Consider the following 19,641-nt stretch of genomic DNA (forward strand, 5'->3'; position numbering starts at 1 on the left):
TACAGCCTTATTCTAAAATGGATAAAATAATGTTTTCCCCTCGGCAATCCACAAACAAAATACCCCATAATGACAAAACAAAAACAGTTTTTTAGAAAATGTTTACATTTATTAGAAATAAAAAACAGAAATACACCTGTCTATATAAGGTCCGACATTTGACAGTGCATGTCAGATCAAAAGGCCAACCATGAGGTTGAAGGAATTGTCCGTAAAGCTCAGAGACGGGATTGTGTCGAGGCACAGATCTGGAGAAGGGTACCAACACATTTCTGCAGCATTGAAGGTCCCCAAGAGCAAAGTGGCCTCTGTCATTCTTAAATGGAAGAAGTTTGAAACCACCAAGACTCTTCCTAGACCTGGCTTCCCAGCCAAACTGAGCAATCGGGGGAGAAGGGCCTTGGTCAGGGAGGTGACCAAGAACCTGATGGTCATTCGGACAGAGCTCCAGAGTTGCTCTGTGGCGATGGGAGTACATTCCAGAAGAACAACTATCTCTGCAGCACGCCTTTATGGTAGAGTGGCCAGACAGAAGCCACTCCTCAGTAAAAGGAACATGACAGCCGGCTTGGAGTTTGCCAAAAGGCACCCAAAGGACTCTCAGGCCATGAGAAACAAGATTCTCTGGTCAGATGAAACCAATATTGAACTCTTTGGCCTGAATGCCAAGCATCACATCTGGAGGAAACCAGGCACCATCCCTACAGTGAAGTGTGGTGGTGGCAGTATCATGCTGTGGGGATGTTTTTCAGCGGCAGGGACTGGGAGACTAATAAGGATTGAGGGAAAGATTAACGTAGCAAAATACAGAAATCCTTGATGAAAACCTGATTGATGAGAGAGTGATCAGGGCCTCAGACTGGGGAGAAGGTTCACCTTCCAACAGGACAACGACCCAAAGCACACAGCCAAGAAAATGCAGGAGTGGCTTCGGGTCAAGTCTCTGTGTGGCCCAGCCAGAGCCCGGACTTGAACCCATCAAACATCTCTGGAGAGACCTGAAAATAGCTGTGCAGCGACGCTCCCTATCAAACCTGACAGAGCTTGAGAGAATCTGCAGAGAAGAATGGGAGAAACTCCCCAAATACAGATGTGTCAAGCTTGTAGCATACTCAAGACCACTCGAGGTTGTAATCGCTGCCAAAGGTGCTTCAACAAAGTACTGAGTAAATGGTCTGAAAATGTTATATTTAAGTTTTTTTGTCATTATGGGGTATTGTGTGTAGCTTGATGAGGGAAAAAGCAATTTAATCAATTTTAGAATAAGGCTGACCTTAGAGCTTTTAATGTCTCCATTTTGGTTTGGTCAGTGTGTTATTTGGGTGGGCATTCTGTTCTTTTTTCTATGTTTTTGTATTTCTTTGTTTTGGCCGGGTATGGTTCTCAATCAAGGACAGCTGTCCATCGCTGTCCATAGCTTTTTGCCACATGGTTTTTGTGGGTAGTTAATTTTTGTTTAGTGTTTTGCACCTTTCAGGACTGTTTCGGTTATTCGCTTTGTTATTTTTGTTATAGTGTTCAGTTTTAATAAAGAAAGCATGAGCACTTTACCACGCTGCGCTTTGGTCCGATGATTCCTCTTCTTCAGACGACTAATACCGTTACAGGCTGTAACAAAACTGTGGGGTCTGAATACTTACCGAATGCACTGATAACACTGTGTCCATGGGATAGCCATCTTCTGCGTCATTAACTACCTTGAACTACATTGGACTATGTGCAAACTGGAAAAAGCTTATCCATTTATTGTAGTTGGGGACTTTAATAAAGGAAATCTGAGGAAACGCTGCCGAAATTCGAGCAACACGTTTGTGCTACACGCACAACATGGACCCTGGATCATTGCTACTCTCCCTTCCGGTATGGCTACAAGGCCCTCCCCCGCCCTCCCTTTCAGCAAATCAGATCACGTCTCTATTCTGCTCCTCCCCACCTATAGGCAGCAACTTGAACAGGAAGCTCCCGTGGTAAAGGACTGTTCAACGTTGGTCTGACAAATCGGAATCTATGCTTCAAGATAGTTTGTTTGACTGTGAAATGTTCTGGGTTGCCTCTGAAAATACTGTAGTATCTACGTATACACTGACGGGGTTCATCAGGAAGTGCATGGAGGATGGTCTTCCCACTGTGACGATTAGAACTTATCCCAAAACTGTGGATAGAATGAAGTATTTGTGCAAAATTGAAAGCGCGAACCACCGCATTTATCTATGGCAAGGTGGCTTGGAACATGGACGTGTACAAACAGACCAACTACTACCTCCGTAAAGCAATCAAAGAGGTAAAATGATAGTACAGGTACAAAGTGGCGTCGCAATTCAACGGCTCAGACACGAGACAAATGTGTCAGGGACTCCAGACAATCACAGATTATGAAGGGAAAGCCATCCAGCTCGCGGACACCGAAACCTGACTCCCGGATGAGATAAACACCTTCTTCGCCCATTTAGAGGAAAACAACATTGAGCTGCCGATGCGGGCACCTCTGTACCCAAGAAAGCGAACTTAACTGAACTAAATGACTTTGAGAGGCTAGTTAAGGACCATATCACCGCCACCTTACCCAACACCCTAGAGTCACTATAATTCTCATATCGCCGCAATAGATCCACGGACAACACAATCGCCATTGCACTGCACACTGCCCTATCCCACCTGGACAAGAGAAATACCTATGTAAGAATGTTGTTCATCAACTACAACTCAGCCTTCAACACCATAGTACCCTCCAACCTCATCACTAAGCTCAGGGCCATGGTTCTCCCTGTGCAACTGGGTCCTGGACTTCCTGAAGAGGTCGACCCCAAGTGGTGAAGGTAGGAACCAACACCTCTGCCATGCTGATCCTCAACACGGGGTCCCCACAGGCGTGAATGCTCAGCCCCTCCTGTACTCCTTGTTCATCCATTACTGCCTGGCCACGCAAGTCTCCAACTCATCAAGTTTCATGATGACACAACATTGGTAGGTCTGATTACCAACAACGATGAGACAGCCTACAGGGAGGAGGTGAGCGCCCTCAACGTCAAGAAAATGAAGGAGCTGATTGTGGATTACAGAAGAGAGCATGGCCCCATCCACACCGTCGGGGTCGCAGTGGATAGGGTAAAAAGCTTTAAGTTTTTCTGCGTGCTCATCACTGAAACCCTAATAGGTACATTCACACAGACATCGTGGTGATGAAGGTGCAACAGTGTCTCTTCAACCTCAGGATGCTGAAGAAATTAAGCTTTTCCCTTACGATTTTCTGCAGATGCACCATTGAGAGCATCCTGTCAGGCAGTATTACAGTCTAGAAGGGCAATTGCACTGTCCAGAGGGTGGTGGAATCTCCAGAGGGTGGTGTGGTCCGCCCAACGCATCGCCCCGGGGCACACTGCCTGCGTTCCAGGACGTCTACTGCACCCGGTGTCACAAGAAGGCCAGCCACCCTAGCCACGGCCTGTTCACCCCGCTACCATCTAGAAGGCGGAGACAGTACAGGTGTCACGCTCGCTATCCTCAAACTCCCTGTAATAAATCGACCAAGGCGCAGCGTGCATGTAGTTCCACATTTATTTATGAAAGTGAAACCGAAACAATCAAAAAACAAACAGGTAAACAGCAAAGAACGTGACGCAACCGAGGTGCACACAAACACACAGGGAAAAATAATTATCCACAAAACACAGGTGGGAAAAGGCTACCTAAGTATGGTTCTCAATCAGAGACAGCTGTCCCTGATTGAGAACCATACTCGGCCAAAACAAAGAAATACAAAAACATAGAAAAAAGAACATAGAATGCCCACCCAAATAACACCCTGACCAAACCAAAATAGAGAATAAAAAGCCTCTCTATGGCCAGGGCGTGACAGTACGGATTGCAAAAGGTGCGGACTGCAAAACCTGACTCCAAAGGGTAGGGTCCGGGTGGGCCTTCTTTACGGCGGCGGCTCGGGTGCGGGACGTAGACCTCCACCTCAGTCTTGGCCCACTTAGGTGGTGCCTCTGGAGCAGGGACCCTTGAAGCGGGCCCCGGACTGAAGACTCTGGCTGCTCCGGACAGACGGGCGGCTCTGGCAGCTCCGGACAGACGGGCGGCTCTGGCAGCTCCGGACAGGAGGGAGGCTCTGGCAGCTCCGGACAGGAGGGCGGCTCTGGCAGCTCCGGACAGGAGAGAGACTTGGGTTCTGGGAGCAGGCACAGGACTCACCAGGTTGGGGAGACATACAGGCGTCCTCTTCCTTGGCCGAGGCACCAGAGACACAGGGCCGTGGAGGCGCACTGGCAGTCTCGACCGCATAGCTGCCCCCCCCCCCCCGTTCTGACTGGATGCCAGCTTCCACCCGGCAAATGCGGGACGCTGGCACCGAGCACACCGGCCTGTGAATAATTGGCCGAGACACAGTGCGCATCACCCCATAGCACGGGGCCTGACCTGTCACCTGCTCGCCCCAGTAAGCACGGGGAGTGGGCTCAGGTCTCCAACCTGACTCCGCCACACTCCCTGTGTGCTCCCCTTGCCTCTCGGGCTTCAGTGACCGGGTCTTGCCCTCTACCATTCTTTCCTCCCCGGTCCAACTCCTCCTCCAGGTTGGCGCACGCTGCTTGTTCTTCTTGTGGTGGGTAATTCTGTAACGGCCGTTGGTGGAAGAAGGTGAGGACCAAAGTGTAGCGTGGTACGTGTTCGTCATTTATTAAATAGAACTGAACACTAAATACAAAGTAACAAAAAGAACAACCAAAACAGCTCCGTCAGGTGCAAAACACAAAACAGAAAGCAACTACCCACAAAACCCATGTGGGCAAGAGCTACCTAAGTATGGTTCTCAATCAGAGACAACGACAGACAGCTGTCCCTGATTGAGAACCATACACTGCCAAAAACAAAGAAATACAAAAACATTTTAAAAATAACATAGAATTCCCACCCTAGTCAAACCAAAATAGAGAATTAAAAAGCCTCTCTATGGCCAGGGAGTGACAACAGGTGCATCAAATCTGGGACTGAGAGACTGAGAAACAACTCCTATCTCTAGGCCATCAGACTGTTTAACAGTCACCAATAGTCTTAGTCACTGTTCTAGTCAACTACCACCCGGTATTCTACACCTTAGAGACTGCTGCCTTATATACATACAGTAGATAGTCATTGGACACTGGTCACTTTAATAATGTTTACATACTGTTTTACCCACTTTATATGTATATACTGTATTGTAGTCATGTCTCATCCTATATAACTACTGCTGTACACACTCTTTCTATTCAGATATATACACTACCGTTCAAAAGTTTGAGGTCACTTAGAAATGTCCTTGTTTTTTAAATAAAAGCACATTTTTTTGTCCATTGAAATAACATCAAATTGATCCGAAATACAGTGTAGACATTGTTAATGTTGTAAATGACTATTGTAGCTGGTAGGTGATTTCTACATAGGCGTAGAGGCCCATTATCAGCAACAATCACTCCTGTGTTCCAATGGCACATTGTGTTAGCTCCTCCAAGATTATAATTTTAAAAGACTAGTTGATCATTAGAAAACCAAAGCTGAAAACTGTTGTTCTGATTAAGAAGGAATAAATATGGGCCTTCTATAGACTAGTTGAGTATCTGGAGTCCCTGCCGCTGACATTGCTCGTTCTGATATTTCTTAATTTCTTGGGATAATGTGTTGTTGATTTATTTATTTCATTGTCATTGCTAGGTATTACTGCACTGTTGGAGCTATAAACACAAGCATTTACCTGCACCTGTTATAATGTCTGCAAATCTGTCTACGCAAGCAATAAACTTTGATTCGATTTTTTATTTGATTTGTCAAAATACATTTTGAGACCAAATTGACCAAGATTGATCAAATCCTGCAACCATGGGAAAATAACTATTCTTTATCCATTGTTACAGTTTTCATTGTGATGTCTATTTGAGTATGTTTTTAATGCATTTTAAATAACGTTGTATTCAATTCCTCTTTGCCCACTAGGCAAGGCCAAGACCAAAGAACAGCGTCAGTCCATCATCAACCCGGACTGGAACTTTGAGCGCATGGGCATTGGTGGTCTGGACAAAGAGTTCTCTGACATCTTCCGCCGAGCCTTCGCCTCTCGTGTCTTCCCTCCTGACATCGTGGAACAAATGGGTAAGGCTCCCCACTCCATAGTCTTAGTTAGATCATGCAGTACTACCTACAGTGCAGGCACAAAAAGTAAGGTCGAGCCGCGGTATTGGCAGAACAAATGTATGTGCAACATCGCGTCTCTCAGTGCCTCCTAGTGATAATTTGTCACAAGCTAAATTGTCTGTGTACACAACTGGAGCATGCTGTGCTTTCAAAAATTCAGAGATTGTCTATCGACCAACGTTTCTCAGTCATTGTTCCAATGCGCCCCAGGTTGTAAGCACGTGAAGGGAATCCTTCTCTTCGGGCCTCCTGGTTGTGGTAAGACTCTGATGGCCAGGCAGATTGGCAAGATGCTCAACTCCCGCGAACCCAAGATCGTCAACGGCCCTGAGATCCTCAACAAGTTTGTGGGAGAGTCTGAGGCCAACATCCGCAAGCTCTTCGCAGATGCAGAAGAGGAGCAGAAGAGGGTGAGGGCCAGCCGCCATCTTTTTTTGATGACCACAAGTTATTAATCAAACTAAAATATCCATCCACGGCCTCCTGAGTGGTGCAGCATTCTAAGGCACTGCATTGCAGTGTTTGAGGCGTCACTACAGCCCGGGGTTCGATAGCCGGCTATGGCCCGGGAGACCCATGAGGGCGACACACAATTGACCCAGTGTCGTCCGGGTTATGGGAGGGTTTGGCCGGCCAGGATGGCCTTGTCCCATCGCGCTCTAGCGAATCCTTGTCCATCCACAATGAGAAAATCACAAACAAATGTTGTACGTCCATGCATGACTGACTATTTCTCTCTCTTTCTCGTCATCCACTCTGCCTTACTCTCCCCTCTCTTCTGTCATCCTAGCTGGGTGCTAACAGTGGTCTGCACATAATCATCTTTGATGAGCTGGATGCCATCTGTAAGCAGAGAGGTACTGGGCAGGGCAGTACAGGAGTCCACGACACGGTGGTCAACCAGCTGCTGTCCAAGATAGACGGAGTAGAGCAGCTCAACAACATCCTGGTCATAGGTAGGTGTCACGTTCACTGTCTTCAAACTCCCTGTCATAGATGAGCCAAGGCGCATCGTGCATGTAAATCCACATCTTTTAATAAAGTGAAACTTTCACAAAAAAAAAACAGGTAAACAGAAACCGACTGTGACGCAACCGTGGTGCACAGAGAAAATAAATAATTACCCACAATATTAGGTGGGGAAAAAGGCTGCCTAAGTATGATTCCCAATCAGAGACAACGATAGACAGCTGCCTCTGATTGGGACACAAACAAAGAAATAGAAAACATAGAATGCCCACCCAAATCACACCGGGCGTGACAGTAGGTAGTAGTACACTCTTCTGTAACATACTGGTCATAGATAGTTAGTGGTACGCTGTCCTATAAATCAAATTTTATTAGTCACATGCGCCAAATAAAACAGATGTCGACCTTACAGTGAAATGCTTACTTACGAGCCCCTAACCAACAATGCAGTTAAAAAAAAATATGAATAAGAAATAAAAGTAACAAGTAATTAAAGAGCAGCAGTAAAATAACAATAGCAAGACTATATACAGGGGGGATACCGGTACAATGTGCGGGGGCACCGGTTAGTTGAGGTAAAATGTACATGTAGGTAGAGTTATTAAAGTGACTATGCATAGATAATAACAACAGAGAGTAGCAGCAGAATAAAAGGGGGGGGCAATGCAAAAGGGTGGACTTTTGATTCGATGTCCAGGAGTCTTATGGCTTGGGGGTAGAAGCTGTTAAGAAGCCGCTTGGATTTAGACTTGGTGCTTCGGTACCACTTGCCATGTGGTAGCAGAGAGAACAGTCTTTGACTAGGGTGGCTGGAGTCTTTGAGAATTGTTAGGGCCTTCCTCTGACACCGCCTGGTATAGAGGTCCTGGATCACAGAAAGCTTGGCCCCAGTGATGTACTGGGCCGTACGCACTACCCTCTGTAGTGCCTTGTTGTCACAGGCCGAGCAGTTGCCATACCAGATAGTGATGCAACCAGTCAGCATGCTCTCGATGGTTCAGCTGTAGAACCTATTGAGGATCTGAGGACCCATGAGTCTCCCGAGGGGGAATAGATTTTGTTGTGCCCTCTTCACAACTGTCTTGGTGTGCTTGGTGATGTGGACACCAAGGAACATGAAGTTCTCAACCTGCTCCACTACAGCCCCGTCGATGAGAATGGGGGCGTGCTCTGTCCTCTTTTTCCTGTAGTCCTCAATCATCTCCTTAGTCTTGATCACGTTGAGGGAGAGGTTGTTGTCCTGGCACCACATGGCCAGGTCTCTGACCTCCTCCATATAGGCTGTCTCGTCGTTGTCGGTGATGAGGCCTACCACTGATGTGTCATCAGCAAACTTAATGATGGTGTTGGAGTCGTGCCTGGCCGTGCAGTCATGAGTGAACAGTGAGTACAGGAGGGGACTGAGCATGCACCCCCGAGGGGCCCCTGTGTTAAGGATCAGTGTGGGGCAGATGTGTTGTTACCTACACTTACCACCTGGGGGCTGCCCGCCAAGAAGTCCAGGATCCAGTTGCAGAGGGAGGAGTTTTTTCCCAGGGTCCTTAGCTTATCGATGAGCTTTGAGGGCACTATGGTGTATAACATACTGGTCACAGGTACTGTAGGTAGTGGTACGCTGTCCTATAATAGAATACCTGTTATAGTTGTTGAACTTTGCTGAACAGGTGTCAGTTTTTATAGATGTAATTTGAGGTATAGATACCAATCTTACATTAAGCCTCACATAGCACCAGAGATGAATACATGACTCTGGTTTAACTAGTAACTCCATCTTTATATTTATATCCACCTTACACTATTTCTTTTTCCCACAGGGATGACCAACAGGCCTGACCTGATAGATGATGCTTTGATGAGGCCTGGCAGGTTTGAGGTCAAGATGGAGATTGGTAATTATTTTTAATTGAACCTTTATTCAACTAGGCAAGTCAGTTAAGAACAGATTCTTATTTACAATGATGGCCTACCCTGGCCAAACCCAGACGACGCTGGGCCAATTGTGCGCCACCCTATGGGACTTCCAATCACAGCCGGATGTGATGCAGCCAGGAATCAAACCAGGTACTGCAGTGATGCCTCTTGCACTGAGATGCAGTGTCTTAGACCACTGCGCCACTCGGGAGCATCTCTCTGTGCCTTCTCCTTTATTTCCTGGGTTGTTCCTTTTCGTATGTTCCACCACCCTTTTTTGTATTATTGTAGTGACCTCTCTACCTCCCTGAATGCATCTTTACCACTTTCATTCTTCCTTCCCTCCTTCCCTCCTTCCCTCCCTCTCAGGTCTTCCGGATGAGAAGGGGCGTGTTCAGATTCTCAACATTCACACTAATAAGATGCGTGACTTCGGCCTGCTGGCTCCTGATGTGGACGTGAAGGAGCTGGCTGCCGGGACCAAGAACTACAGTGGTGCTGAACTGGAAGGACTGGTCAGAGCTGCCCAATCAACAGCCATGAACCGCCACATTAAGGTTACAGTCCAACCAATCAACAAACATGAACATCCATGATACGCTTAGACCAGTGGTTCCCAAACTTTTTATAGTCCCGTACCCCTTCAAACATTCAACCTCCAGCTGTGTACCCCCTCTAGCACCAGGGTCAGCGCACTATCAAATGTTGTTTTTTGCCGTCATTCTAAGCCTGCTACACACATACTACACATTTATTAAACATAAGAATGAGTGTGAGTTTTTGTCACAACCCGGCTCGTGGGAAGTGACAAAGAGCTCAGGGCACAATTAATAATAATCAATAATTTTTCTCTTTTATTTAACCATCTTAAATCTTATTTGGGAATAACCACAGGTTAATGAGAAGGGTGTGCTTGAAAGGATTCACATAACTGCAATGTTGGGTTGTATTGGAAACACGTAAATAATTTTCCACACACAGTCTGTGCCTGTATTTAGTTTTCATGCTAGTGAGGCCCGAGAATCTACTCTCACATAGGTACGTGGTTGCAAATGGCATCCGTGTCTTAACAGGGTACGATTTTCCCAGGCATGACACTCTAAGCACAGCCCAATCCAGAAATCAGGCAGTGGCTTCTGATTAAATTCAATTTTCACAGAACCGCTTGTTGCAATTTCGATGAGGCTCTCTTGTTCAGATATCGGTTAGTGGACTGGAGGCAGGGCATGAAAGGGATAGTGAATCCAGTTGTTTGTGTCATCCGTTTCGGGAAAGTACCTGCGTAATTGCATACCCAACTCACTCAGGTGCTTCGCTATATCACATTTGACATTGTCCATAAGCTTGAGTTGATTTGCAGACAAAAAATCATACAATGATGGAAAGACCTGTGTGTTGTCCTTGTTAATGCAGACAGAGAAGTGCTCCAACGTCTTAATCACAGCCTCAATTTTGTCCAAATACATTGAATATAGTTGCAGAAAGTCCCTGTAATTCTAGATTCAGATCATTCAGGAGAGAAAAAACATCACTCAGATAGGCCAGTCGTGTGAGAATCTTCTCATCATGCAAGCGGTCAGAAAAGTGAAAATTATGGTCAGCAAAGAAAACTTTTAGCTTGTCTCTCAATGAAAAATACACAAGAGTTCAGGGGCCTTGCTTTAATAAAGTTAACCATTTTCACTGTAGTGTCCAAAACGTTTTTCAAGCTATCAGGCATTCCCTTGGCAGCAAGAGCCTCTCGGTGTATGCTGCAGTGTACCCAATTGGCATCGGAAGCAACTGCTTGCACACTCGTTACCACTCCACTGTGTCTCCCATATACCAGGAGCTGTGCCAGGCGCACCAAGTCTGTTGACTCATCCAGCTGTAACGCATAGAATTCACTGGCTTGTATGCGAAGCAGTAATTGTTTCAAAACATCTCCTGCCATGTCACTGATGCATTGTGAAACAGTGTTGTTTGATGAAGGCATTGTCTGTATAGCTTTTTGGCCTTTACCCCAGCAATGTCCTAGTCATATCCGCAGCAGCAGGAAGAATGAAGTCCTCCACAATAGCATGTGGCTTGCCTGTCCTAGCCACTCGGTAGCTCACCATATAAGACGCTTCTTGCCCCTTCTTATTAATGGTATCTGTTGCTATTATACATGTCTTACTACTAGAAAGTCATCTTAATTCTCGCTCAAGAACCTCCTGTGGCTTATTATTCAAAATGGCATGTTTTGTTTCTAAATGTCTGCGCAAGAGTGAAGGTTTCATCGAGTTGTGAGATAGTACTTTTGCACATATAACACACTGTGGGTGAGGAAAGGCACTACTACCAATATAAGTGAACCCCAAATCAATGTAGTTCATATTTGCACCTCTTCGATGGTCCAACGTCCCTGTCTGTTGTTTGGTGCTTTCCCAGGTAAGGGGGCAGTAACTCTTAGGCTGTATCAGATTCACAACTGTCAGTTTCCATGCTAGCTGGGCTAACAACAAATGTAGAATTTCTGATGCCACTATTGTATGTGCTCGTGGAAGCATAACAACTTGTGTTGTCGACAGGTGCAGGTATAGTACTGCTGGTAGTAGCAGTAATACCAGTAGCGCTGGTATGTGTCTCTATGGACCCGGGCCTTACATTTTTTTTACCATTTATCAATTTTCGACCAAACGGAATGAACAGCAGTTGCGTTTGGCTACATACGGACCGTAAGTGGAATTCCCGCGAGAGAGTAATGGTGATTGGATGTTAATTATTTGATTAGGCTACCTGTATTTGATATTGTGTTGTTATTTCGCCGGACACTAGATGGTTTAATTTTATTTTTGGCAGTGAAACGAGGCTACTCAGTCGAGGAAAAAAACTCAACCAAATGTATAGCCCTGTGGAAAATATAAATAGACTGTTTAAAAATGTGTGTGTGTATATATATATATATATATATATATATATATATATTTAATTAATTTTTTAAATTTTTTTTTAAAGTGAATTACATTTTTATTTGGTGAACCCCGATGGCTTTGCGCGTACCCCAGTCTGGGAATACCTGGCTTAGACTATCCAATTGACAGTTTTGAACACACATGACATGGTTAGACTCCACCCCTTAGCAATGTGCTTTTAGGGGCTTTTATTCATCTCTGCCATAACTCTGTCCTTTGTTAAGTCTACTGTATATCACAGTCAGATCAGACTGATATTTATTTCTGTGGTTCCAGGCCACAGCCACCGTGGAGGTGGACACAGAGAGAGCCGAGAAGCTGCAGGTCACCAGAAGCGACTTCATGGGCTCCCTGAACAATGACATTAAACCAGTAAGTATCTCTCTACTATATGTGTATTTATGTAGGACAGTAGACAAAGTGAATAGGGTGTCATTTGAGATTGACTATCATTCCAAAACTAAAAAGTTCTGCCCACTCCCCCTCCTCTTTATCCTCATCCTCCCCCTCTTCCTCCCCCAGGCATTTGGTTCCAACCAGGAGGATTACGCCAGCTACATCATGAACGGCATCATCAAGTGGGGCGACCCTGTGACCCGTGTGCTGGATGACGGGGAGCTGCTCGTGCAGCAGACCAAGAACAGCGACCGCACACCACTGGTGGCCGTGCTACTGGAGGGTAGGCCTGACCACACACACATACACACACACGTGTGAGCGAACACACATATACACATGCAAGTGAGCGTAGGCACATGCAGGTGGAGCTCACACACTTAAGCACACACACAGTTGAACCCCCCCCCTTCTCTCTCTAACAGTCTTTATTTGTCCATCTGTCCTCTTAGGACCCCCTCACAGTGGAAAGACGGCTCTGGCTGCCCAAATCTCGGAGAGCTCAGAGTTCCCCTTCATCAAGATCTGTTCCCCAGACAAGATGATCGGTTTCTCCGAAAACTCCAAGTGCCTGGCTATCAAGAAGGTGGATGTGCACCATGAAAGAAAGATTGATACCTGCATACTGTTGAATGCTCCTGCAGTTTTATTAAGTGTTTTGACCCTAATGTCTTTGTAAGGATGGCACCATGCTTATAGAAAGAGATGGCCACTGTGCCAGAATCTGGTCGAATGGTAGACTAGTTGTGGCACTGCTGACTTTGGACCACGCATTGCCCCATAGAGTTGGTGGTTCGATCCCTAGGTCCCCCTCTCTCTTTACTAGCTACTTCTCTCCAGTTTATCAGTCTCCCCCTTTTCCTTTCTGATGTATCGATAACAACTAAGAGCAGAAGAAAGATATTATTGCCAATACCTACTGTATTTTATTATTATACAGTCTTTTTGTGTTATTTAACTCTGTGTTATTTAACCCCTGCCTTCCTTCCCTCAGATCTTCGAGGATGCCTACAAGTCTCAGCTGAGCTGTGTGGTGGTGGATGACATTGAGCGTCTCCTAGGTGATTCTCTACCTCCTCATTCCTCTGAAACCTCATTCTCCTTTTAGTCTAGTGGACCTCCTAATTCCATCTCTAGTGGAGCAACAAACTCGTATCTCTTCTAAACTTTCTAATGATGCTGCAGATAAACAAAACACTGCATCTAAAGCCAAGACCCAGTCTTCAATCCTGAAAGAATCAGCAGCAACACTCGTGGGTCCTGTCTGAAGTACTGTTCTGATTTCTTTGTGCTCCACTCCTTTAGACTACGTTCCCATTGGACCTCGTTTCTCCAACATGGTTCTCCAGGCCCTGCTGGTGCTGCTGAAGAAGACTCCTCCTAAAGTGAGTGTTCACTGTTCAGTTCAACACTGGTATGGTTGCATTACTTAATGCAGGTGTTGAGTTATATTAATGTGTTTATTTACACCAGTCTGTGTGTCTATGCGTATAAGTGTGTGCATGTGCATGTACGTGTGTGTAACTCTGTCTGTGCTTTACTCTGCTTACAGGGCCGTAAGTTGTTGATCATTGGAACCACCAGCCGTAAGGAGGTGCTGCAGGAGATGGAGATGCTGGACGCCTTCAGTACCACTATCCACGTCCCCAACATCTCTACTGGAGAACACCTGGTGGAAGCCCTAGAGGTGCGCACACACACTCACACACACAAACAAACAAGTGAACACACACACACACACAATGTAAATATTGATTAAGTATTTTAGTAGCTAATGCTACTGTCTTGCTTGTGTGCCATTTGTTTACTCATTGTCATTGTATCCTTTGTAGCTACTGGGAAGCTTCACGGACGCAGAGCGGGTCACCATCGGCCAGCACGTCAAGGGAAAGAGGGTCTGGATTGGCATCAAGAAGCTCCTGATGCTAATTGAAATGTCTCTGCAGGTCAGTGGCAATCAGCACTCCTCCTCCTCATCATCGTTCAGCTGCAGAACAGTCGACCACAAGCGTCATCCAGTAGCTATGGTCGCTAGAAAGGTCTCATGCCTCAAGAAGTGGTGCAAACGGTTTTATACGGTAGAGCCTGCATAATGCCACATATCAAGGTGTGTCTTCTTCTTTTTCTTCTTCTGTAAACCACTGGTGTTAATCTTTGGTTTCCTGCTTCCTTCCTCCAGATGGATGTGGAGTACAGAGTCACTAAGTTCCTGCAGCTTCTTAGAGATGAGGGGGCGTAAGTACTCCCCAACCCCTCCCCCTTACCCACCCATGCAATCATCTTTCACCCTGCCTGCATGCGACTCAATCACAGCCACCCAATCACTTCCTTGCTTTGACTTTATAACCCTGCCTTCCTCTTCTGCATATCCATTACTCCATTTCTATCTCTGTGAATTTTACAACAAGGATACACAATAACAGGCACATATCTAAGGCTAAAGTAAAAAAACACAATTTACTATATTACTAGTAGTATAATTAGTACAGTAGTAGTGCTAGGACATCAGTATTACTTATTTGACAAATGAGTAAACACAAATGGGATCCTATGAACATGAAACACTGTATCATGCTTGTTCATGTTCTTGAAGAGGGCTATGAATAAAGTTGTCATACTATCACTTTACTTGCCCACTGGCTGCCAATGCAAGGTATCAGTCGTTGACCGGTGTGATCTCATTTTGTCATCACCAGGTTGGATGACGCCAAGCACATCCGAATTTAAGCTGTCGCTGAGGGTAAGGCCATCAGTAGAAGCTACGAGGCTAGCTACCCAGACATTTAACTAGCTTCCCTAGCTACCTCCTCTAGCTTTAGGGAATAGCTTCCCTCATTCAGCTTTATTACAAGGATACCAATGTTTTAGAACTCTAGAAGGCCCTGCTGGCACTTCTGAGATCGTTGCTGTGTCTATTTACGAGGAATACCCTCGGACAAACTTGTGCTATGAGCAACCAAATTCTACATTTCAATGATCACATTATCAAACAAATGACATATCAAGCATATACAGTTGCGGTCAAATATATCAGCTTATGGAAACTGATTTAACACTTGTCATTAAAGAAGCTATTGTTTAGGTAAACTGACATCAGCTGTGAAGACATTTTATAACATGTTTTATGTTATTATAATGATTACGTTATGAGGTTGTTACTGAAGATTTATATGCATGACGTACCTGCCACTCCTGTGCCTCAATCATGTCGATGTAATAAAAACATTACATAAGACAACCTTATGATCATTCTCTCCCTATGTCATGACCTGCCATGACATATTGTCCAGATTTAGTGGCTGATATGACCCTGCTGTGATAGTCTCTGACAATGGACACCACTTATTCCATATCAGGGGTGCATAGCCTCAGTCCTCAAGCCCTTTGAACTACAGACCGACTTCTACCTGGGAATCTGTGACATCAAGTACCAGGGGGAAAAAAGCAGCAAGACTGCAGAACCCTAGGGCCTGAGTTGTGCTCCCCTGTCCTAGATTGCTGTTATTGTTTTTTTACAAAGTGTTCTGAAGAATTTTTGCAAGATTTGATGAAAGCTAGCCGACAAGATGAAGAAGTCTTTGCTTTCCTTTTGAATAGACATTCTACGCAATTACCGTATATTAGAAAGGTAATTAAAGTGCTAAAATTACGGTTAAAAGATATAGTTCACCATTATGGTTCTCTTCTTGTTTTTTGGCATATCATGTTCAACATTACTTTCTGTCTTTTTTGTTGTTGTGTGAGTACATGCTGTAGTACAGAAGGATGTGGTTTATGATACGTCAGGCGCCGACAGAGATGGCCGCCTCGCTTCGCGTTCCTAGGAAACTATGCAGTTTTTAGTTTTTTTACGTGTTATTTCTTACATTAGTACCCCAGGTCATCTTAGGTTTCATTACATACAGTCAAGAAGAACCACTGAATATAAGATCAGCGCCAACTCACCATCAGTACGACCAAGAATATGTTTTTCGCGACGCGGATCCTGTGTTCTGCCTTACAATACTGTTTGTAAGGCAGAACACAGGATCCGCGTCGCGAAAAACATATTCTTGGTCGTACTGATGGTGAGTTGGCGCTGATCTTATATTCAGTAGTTCTTCTCGACTGTATGTAATGAAACCTAAGATGACCGTACAACGGAGCAGATCCTATGCAGCGACCCAAAAAAACGACTCCGAAAGAGAGGGAAACGAGGCGGTCTTCTGGTCAGACTCCGGAGACGGGCACACCGTGCACCACTCCCTAGCATTCTTCTTGCCAATGTCCAGTCTCTTGACAACAAGGTTGATGAAATCCGAGCAAGGGTAGCATTCCAGAGGGACATCAGAGACTGTAACGTTCTCTGCTTCACGGAAACATGGCTCACCGGAGAGACGCTATCCGAAGTGGTGCAGCCAACGGGTTTCTCCACGCATCGCGCCGACAGAAACAAACATCTTTCTGGTAAGAAGAGGGGTGGGGGCGTATGCCTTATGGCCAACGTGACATGGTGTGATGAAAGAAACATACAGGAACTCAAATCCTTCTGTTCACCTGATTTAGAATTCCTCACAATCAAATGTAGACCGCATTATCTGCCAAGAGAATTCTCTTCGATTATAATCACAGCCGTATATACCCCCCCCCCAAGCAGACACATCGATGGCTCTGAACGAACTTTATTTAACTCTCTGCAAACTGGAAACAATTTATCCGGAGGCTGCATTCATTGTAGCTGGGGATTTTAACAAGGCTAATCTGAAAACAAGACTCCCTAAATTTTATCAGCATATCGATTGCACAACCAGGGGTGGAAAGACCTTGGATCATTGTTACTCTAACTTCCGCGACGCATATAAGGCCCTGCCCCGCCCCCCTTTCGGAAAAGCTGACCACGACTCCATTTTGTTGATCCCTGCCTACAGACAGAAACTAAAACAAGAAGCTCCCACGCTGAGGTCTGTCCAACGCTGGTCCGACCAAGCTGACTCCACACTCCAAGACTGCTTCCATCACGTGGACTGGGAGATGTTTCGTATTGCGTCAGATAACAACATTGACGAATACGCTGATTCGGTGTGCGAGTTCATTAGAACGTGCGTTGAAGATGTCGTTCCCATAGCAACGATTAAAACATTCCCTAACCAGAAACCGTGGATTGATGGCAGCATTCGTGTGAAACTGAAAGCGCGAACCACTGCTTTTAATCAGGGCAAGGTGTCTGGTAACATGACCGAATACAAACAGTGCAGCTATTCCCTCCGCAAGGCTATCAAACAAGCTAAGCGCCAGTACAGAGACAAAGTAGAATCTCAATTCAACGGCTCAGACACAAGAGGTATGTGGCAGGGTCTACAGTCAATCACGGACTACAGGAAGAAATCCAGCCCAGTCACGGACCAGGATGTCTTGCTCCCAGGCAGACTAAATAACTTTTTTGCCCGCTTTGAGGACAATACTGTGCCACTGACACGGCCTGCAACGAAAACATGCGGTCTCTCCTTCACTGCAGCCGAGGTGAGTAAGACATTTAAACGTGTTAACCCTCGCAAGGCTGCAGGCCCAGACGGCATCCCCAGCAGACCAGCTGAGCAGACCAGCTGGCCGGTGTGTTTACGGACATATTCAATCAATCCCTATACCAGTCTGCTGTTGCCACATGCTTCAAGAGGGCCACCATTGTTCCTGTTCCCAAGAAAGCTAAGGTAACTGAGCTAAACGACTACCGCCCCGTAGCACTCACATCCGTCATCATGAAGTGCTTTGAGAGACTAGTCAAGGACCATATCACCTCCACCCTACCTGACACCCTAGACCCACTCCAATTTGCTTACCGCCCAAATAGGTCCACAGACGATGCAATCTCAACCACACTGCACACTGCCCTAACCCATCTGGACAAGAGGAATACCTATGTGAGAATGCTGTTCATCGACTACAGCTCGGCATTCAACACCATAGTACCCTCCAAGCTCGTCATCAAGCTCGAGACCCTGGGTCTCGACCCCGCCCTGTGCAACTGGGTACTGGACTTCCTGACGGGCCGCCCCCAGGTGGTGAGGGTAGGCAACAACATCTCCTCCCCGCTGATCCTCAACACTGGGGCCCCACAAGGGTGCGTTCTGAGCCCTCTCCTGTACTCCCTGTTTACCCACGACTGCGTGGCCACGCACGCCTCCAACTCAATCATCAAGTTTGCGGACGACACAACAGTGGTAGGCTTGATTACCAACAACGACGAGACGGCCTACAGGGAGGAGGTGAGGGCCCTCGGAGTGTGGTGTCAGGAAAATAACCTCACACTCAACGTCAACAAAACTAAGGAGATGATTGTGGACTTCAGGAAACAGCAGAGGGAACACCCCCCTATCCACATCGATGGAACAGTAGTGGAGAGGGTAGCAAGTTTTAAGTTCCTTGGCATACACATCACAGACAAACTGAATTGGTCCACTCACACAGACAGCATCGTGAAGAAGGCGCAGCAGCGCCTCTTCAACCTCAGGAGGCTGAAGAAATTCGGCTTGTCACCAAAAGCACTCACAAACTTCTACAGATGCACAATCGAGAGCATCCTGGCGGGCTGTATCACCGCCTGGTATGGCAACTGCACCGCCCTCAACCGTAAGGCTCTCCAGAGGGTAGTGAGGTCTGCCTGCCCTCCAGGACACCTACACCACCCGATGCTACAGGAAGGCCATAAAGATCATCAAGGACATCAACCACCCGAGCCACTGCCTGTTCACCCCGCTGTCATCCAGAAGGCGAGGTCAGTACAGGTGCATCAAAGCTGGGACCGAGAGACTGAAAAACAGCTTCTATCTCAAGGCCATCAGACTGTTAAACAGCCACCACTAACATTGAGTGGCTGCTGCCAACACACTGTCAATGACACTGACTCAACTCCAGCCACTTTAATAATGGGAATTGATGGGAAATGATGTAAATATATCACTAGCCACTTTAAACAATGCTACCTTATATAATGTTACTTACCCTACATTATTCATCTCATATGCATACGTATATACTGGACTCTATATCATCGACTGCATCCTTATGTAATACATGTATCACTAGCCACTTTAACTATGCCACTTTGTTTACATAGTCATCTCATATGTTATACTGTACTCGATATCATCTACTGTATCTTGCCTATGCTGCTCTGTACCATCACTCATTCATATATCCTTATGTACATATTCCTTATCCCCTTACACTGTGTATAAGACAGTAGTTTTTTGGGGGGGGGAATTGTTAGCTAGATTACTTGTTT

General features: G+C 45.9%; 1 protein-coding gene across 4 annotated transcripts in view; it reads left to right on the top strand.

Moving 5' to 3' along the window:
- LOC109898251 (vesicle-fusing ATPase-like) overlaps positions 1-19,641 on the top strand; it is a 40,860-nt gene that overhangs the window by 20,048 nt on the left and 1,171 nt on the right. For 2 of the 4 annotated variants that reach the window (XM_020493149.2, XM_031833809.1), the window contains 14 exons: positions 5,971-6,126; positions 6,379-6,578; positions 6,959-7,124; positions 8,952-9,026; positions 9,418-9,605; positions 12,261-12,356; positions 12,507-12,663; positions 12,833-12,966; positions 13,375-13,441; positions 13,686-13,765; positions 13,933-14,067; positions 14,213-14,326; positions 14,560-14,615; positions 15,077-15,120. In XM_020493149.2, the coding sequence (XP_020348738.1) occupies positions 5,971-6,126; positions 6,379-6,578; positions 6,959-7,124; positions 8,952-9,026; positions 9,418-9,605; positions 12,261-12,356; positions 12,507-12,663; positions 12,833-12,966; positions 13,375-13,441; positions 13,686-13,765; positions 13,933-14,067; positions 14,213-14,326; positions 14,560-14,615; positions 15,077-15,107 (1,655 nt within the window). In that variant the 3' untranslated portion in view covers positions 15,108-15,120. The remainder of the gene's footprint in view (positions 1-5,970; positions 6,127-6,378; positions 6,579-6,958; positions 7,125-8,951; positions 9,027-9,417; positions 9,606-12,260; positions 12,357-12,506; positions 12,664-12,832; positions 12,967-13,374; positions 13,442-13,685; positions 13,766-13,932; positions 14,068-14,212; positions 14,327-14,559; positions 14,616-15,076; positions 15,121-19,641) is intronic. The other 2 variants (XM_020493150.2, XM_020493148.2) reach the window with 1 other exon arrangement.

This window comes from Oncorhynchus kisutch, linkage group LG10 (genome assembly GCF_002021735.2).
Source record: "Oncorhynchus kisutch isolate 150728-3 linkage group LG10, Okis_V2, whole genome shotgun sequence".
Classification (NCBI taxonomy): domain Eukaryota; kingdom Metazoa; phylum Chordata; class Actinopteri; order Salmoniformes; family Salmonidae; genus Oncorhynchus; species Oncorhynchus kisutch.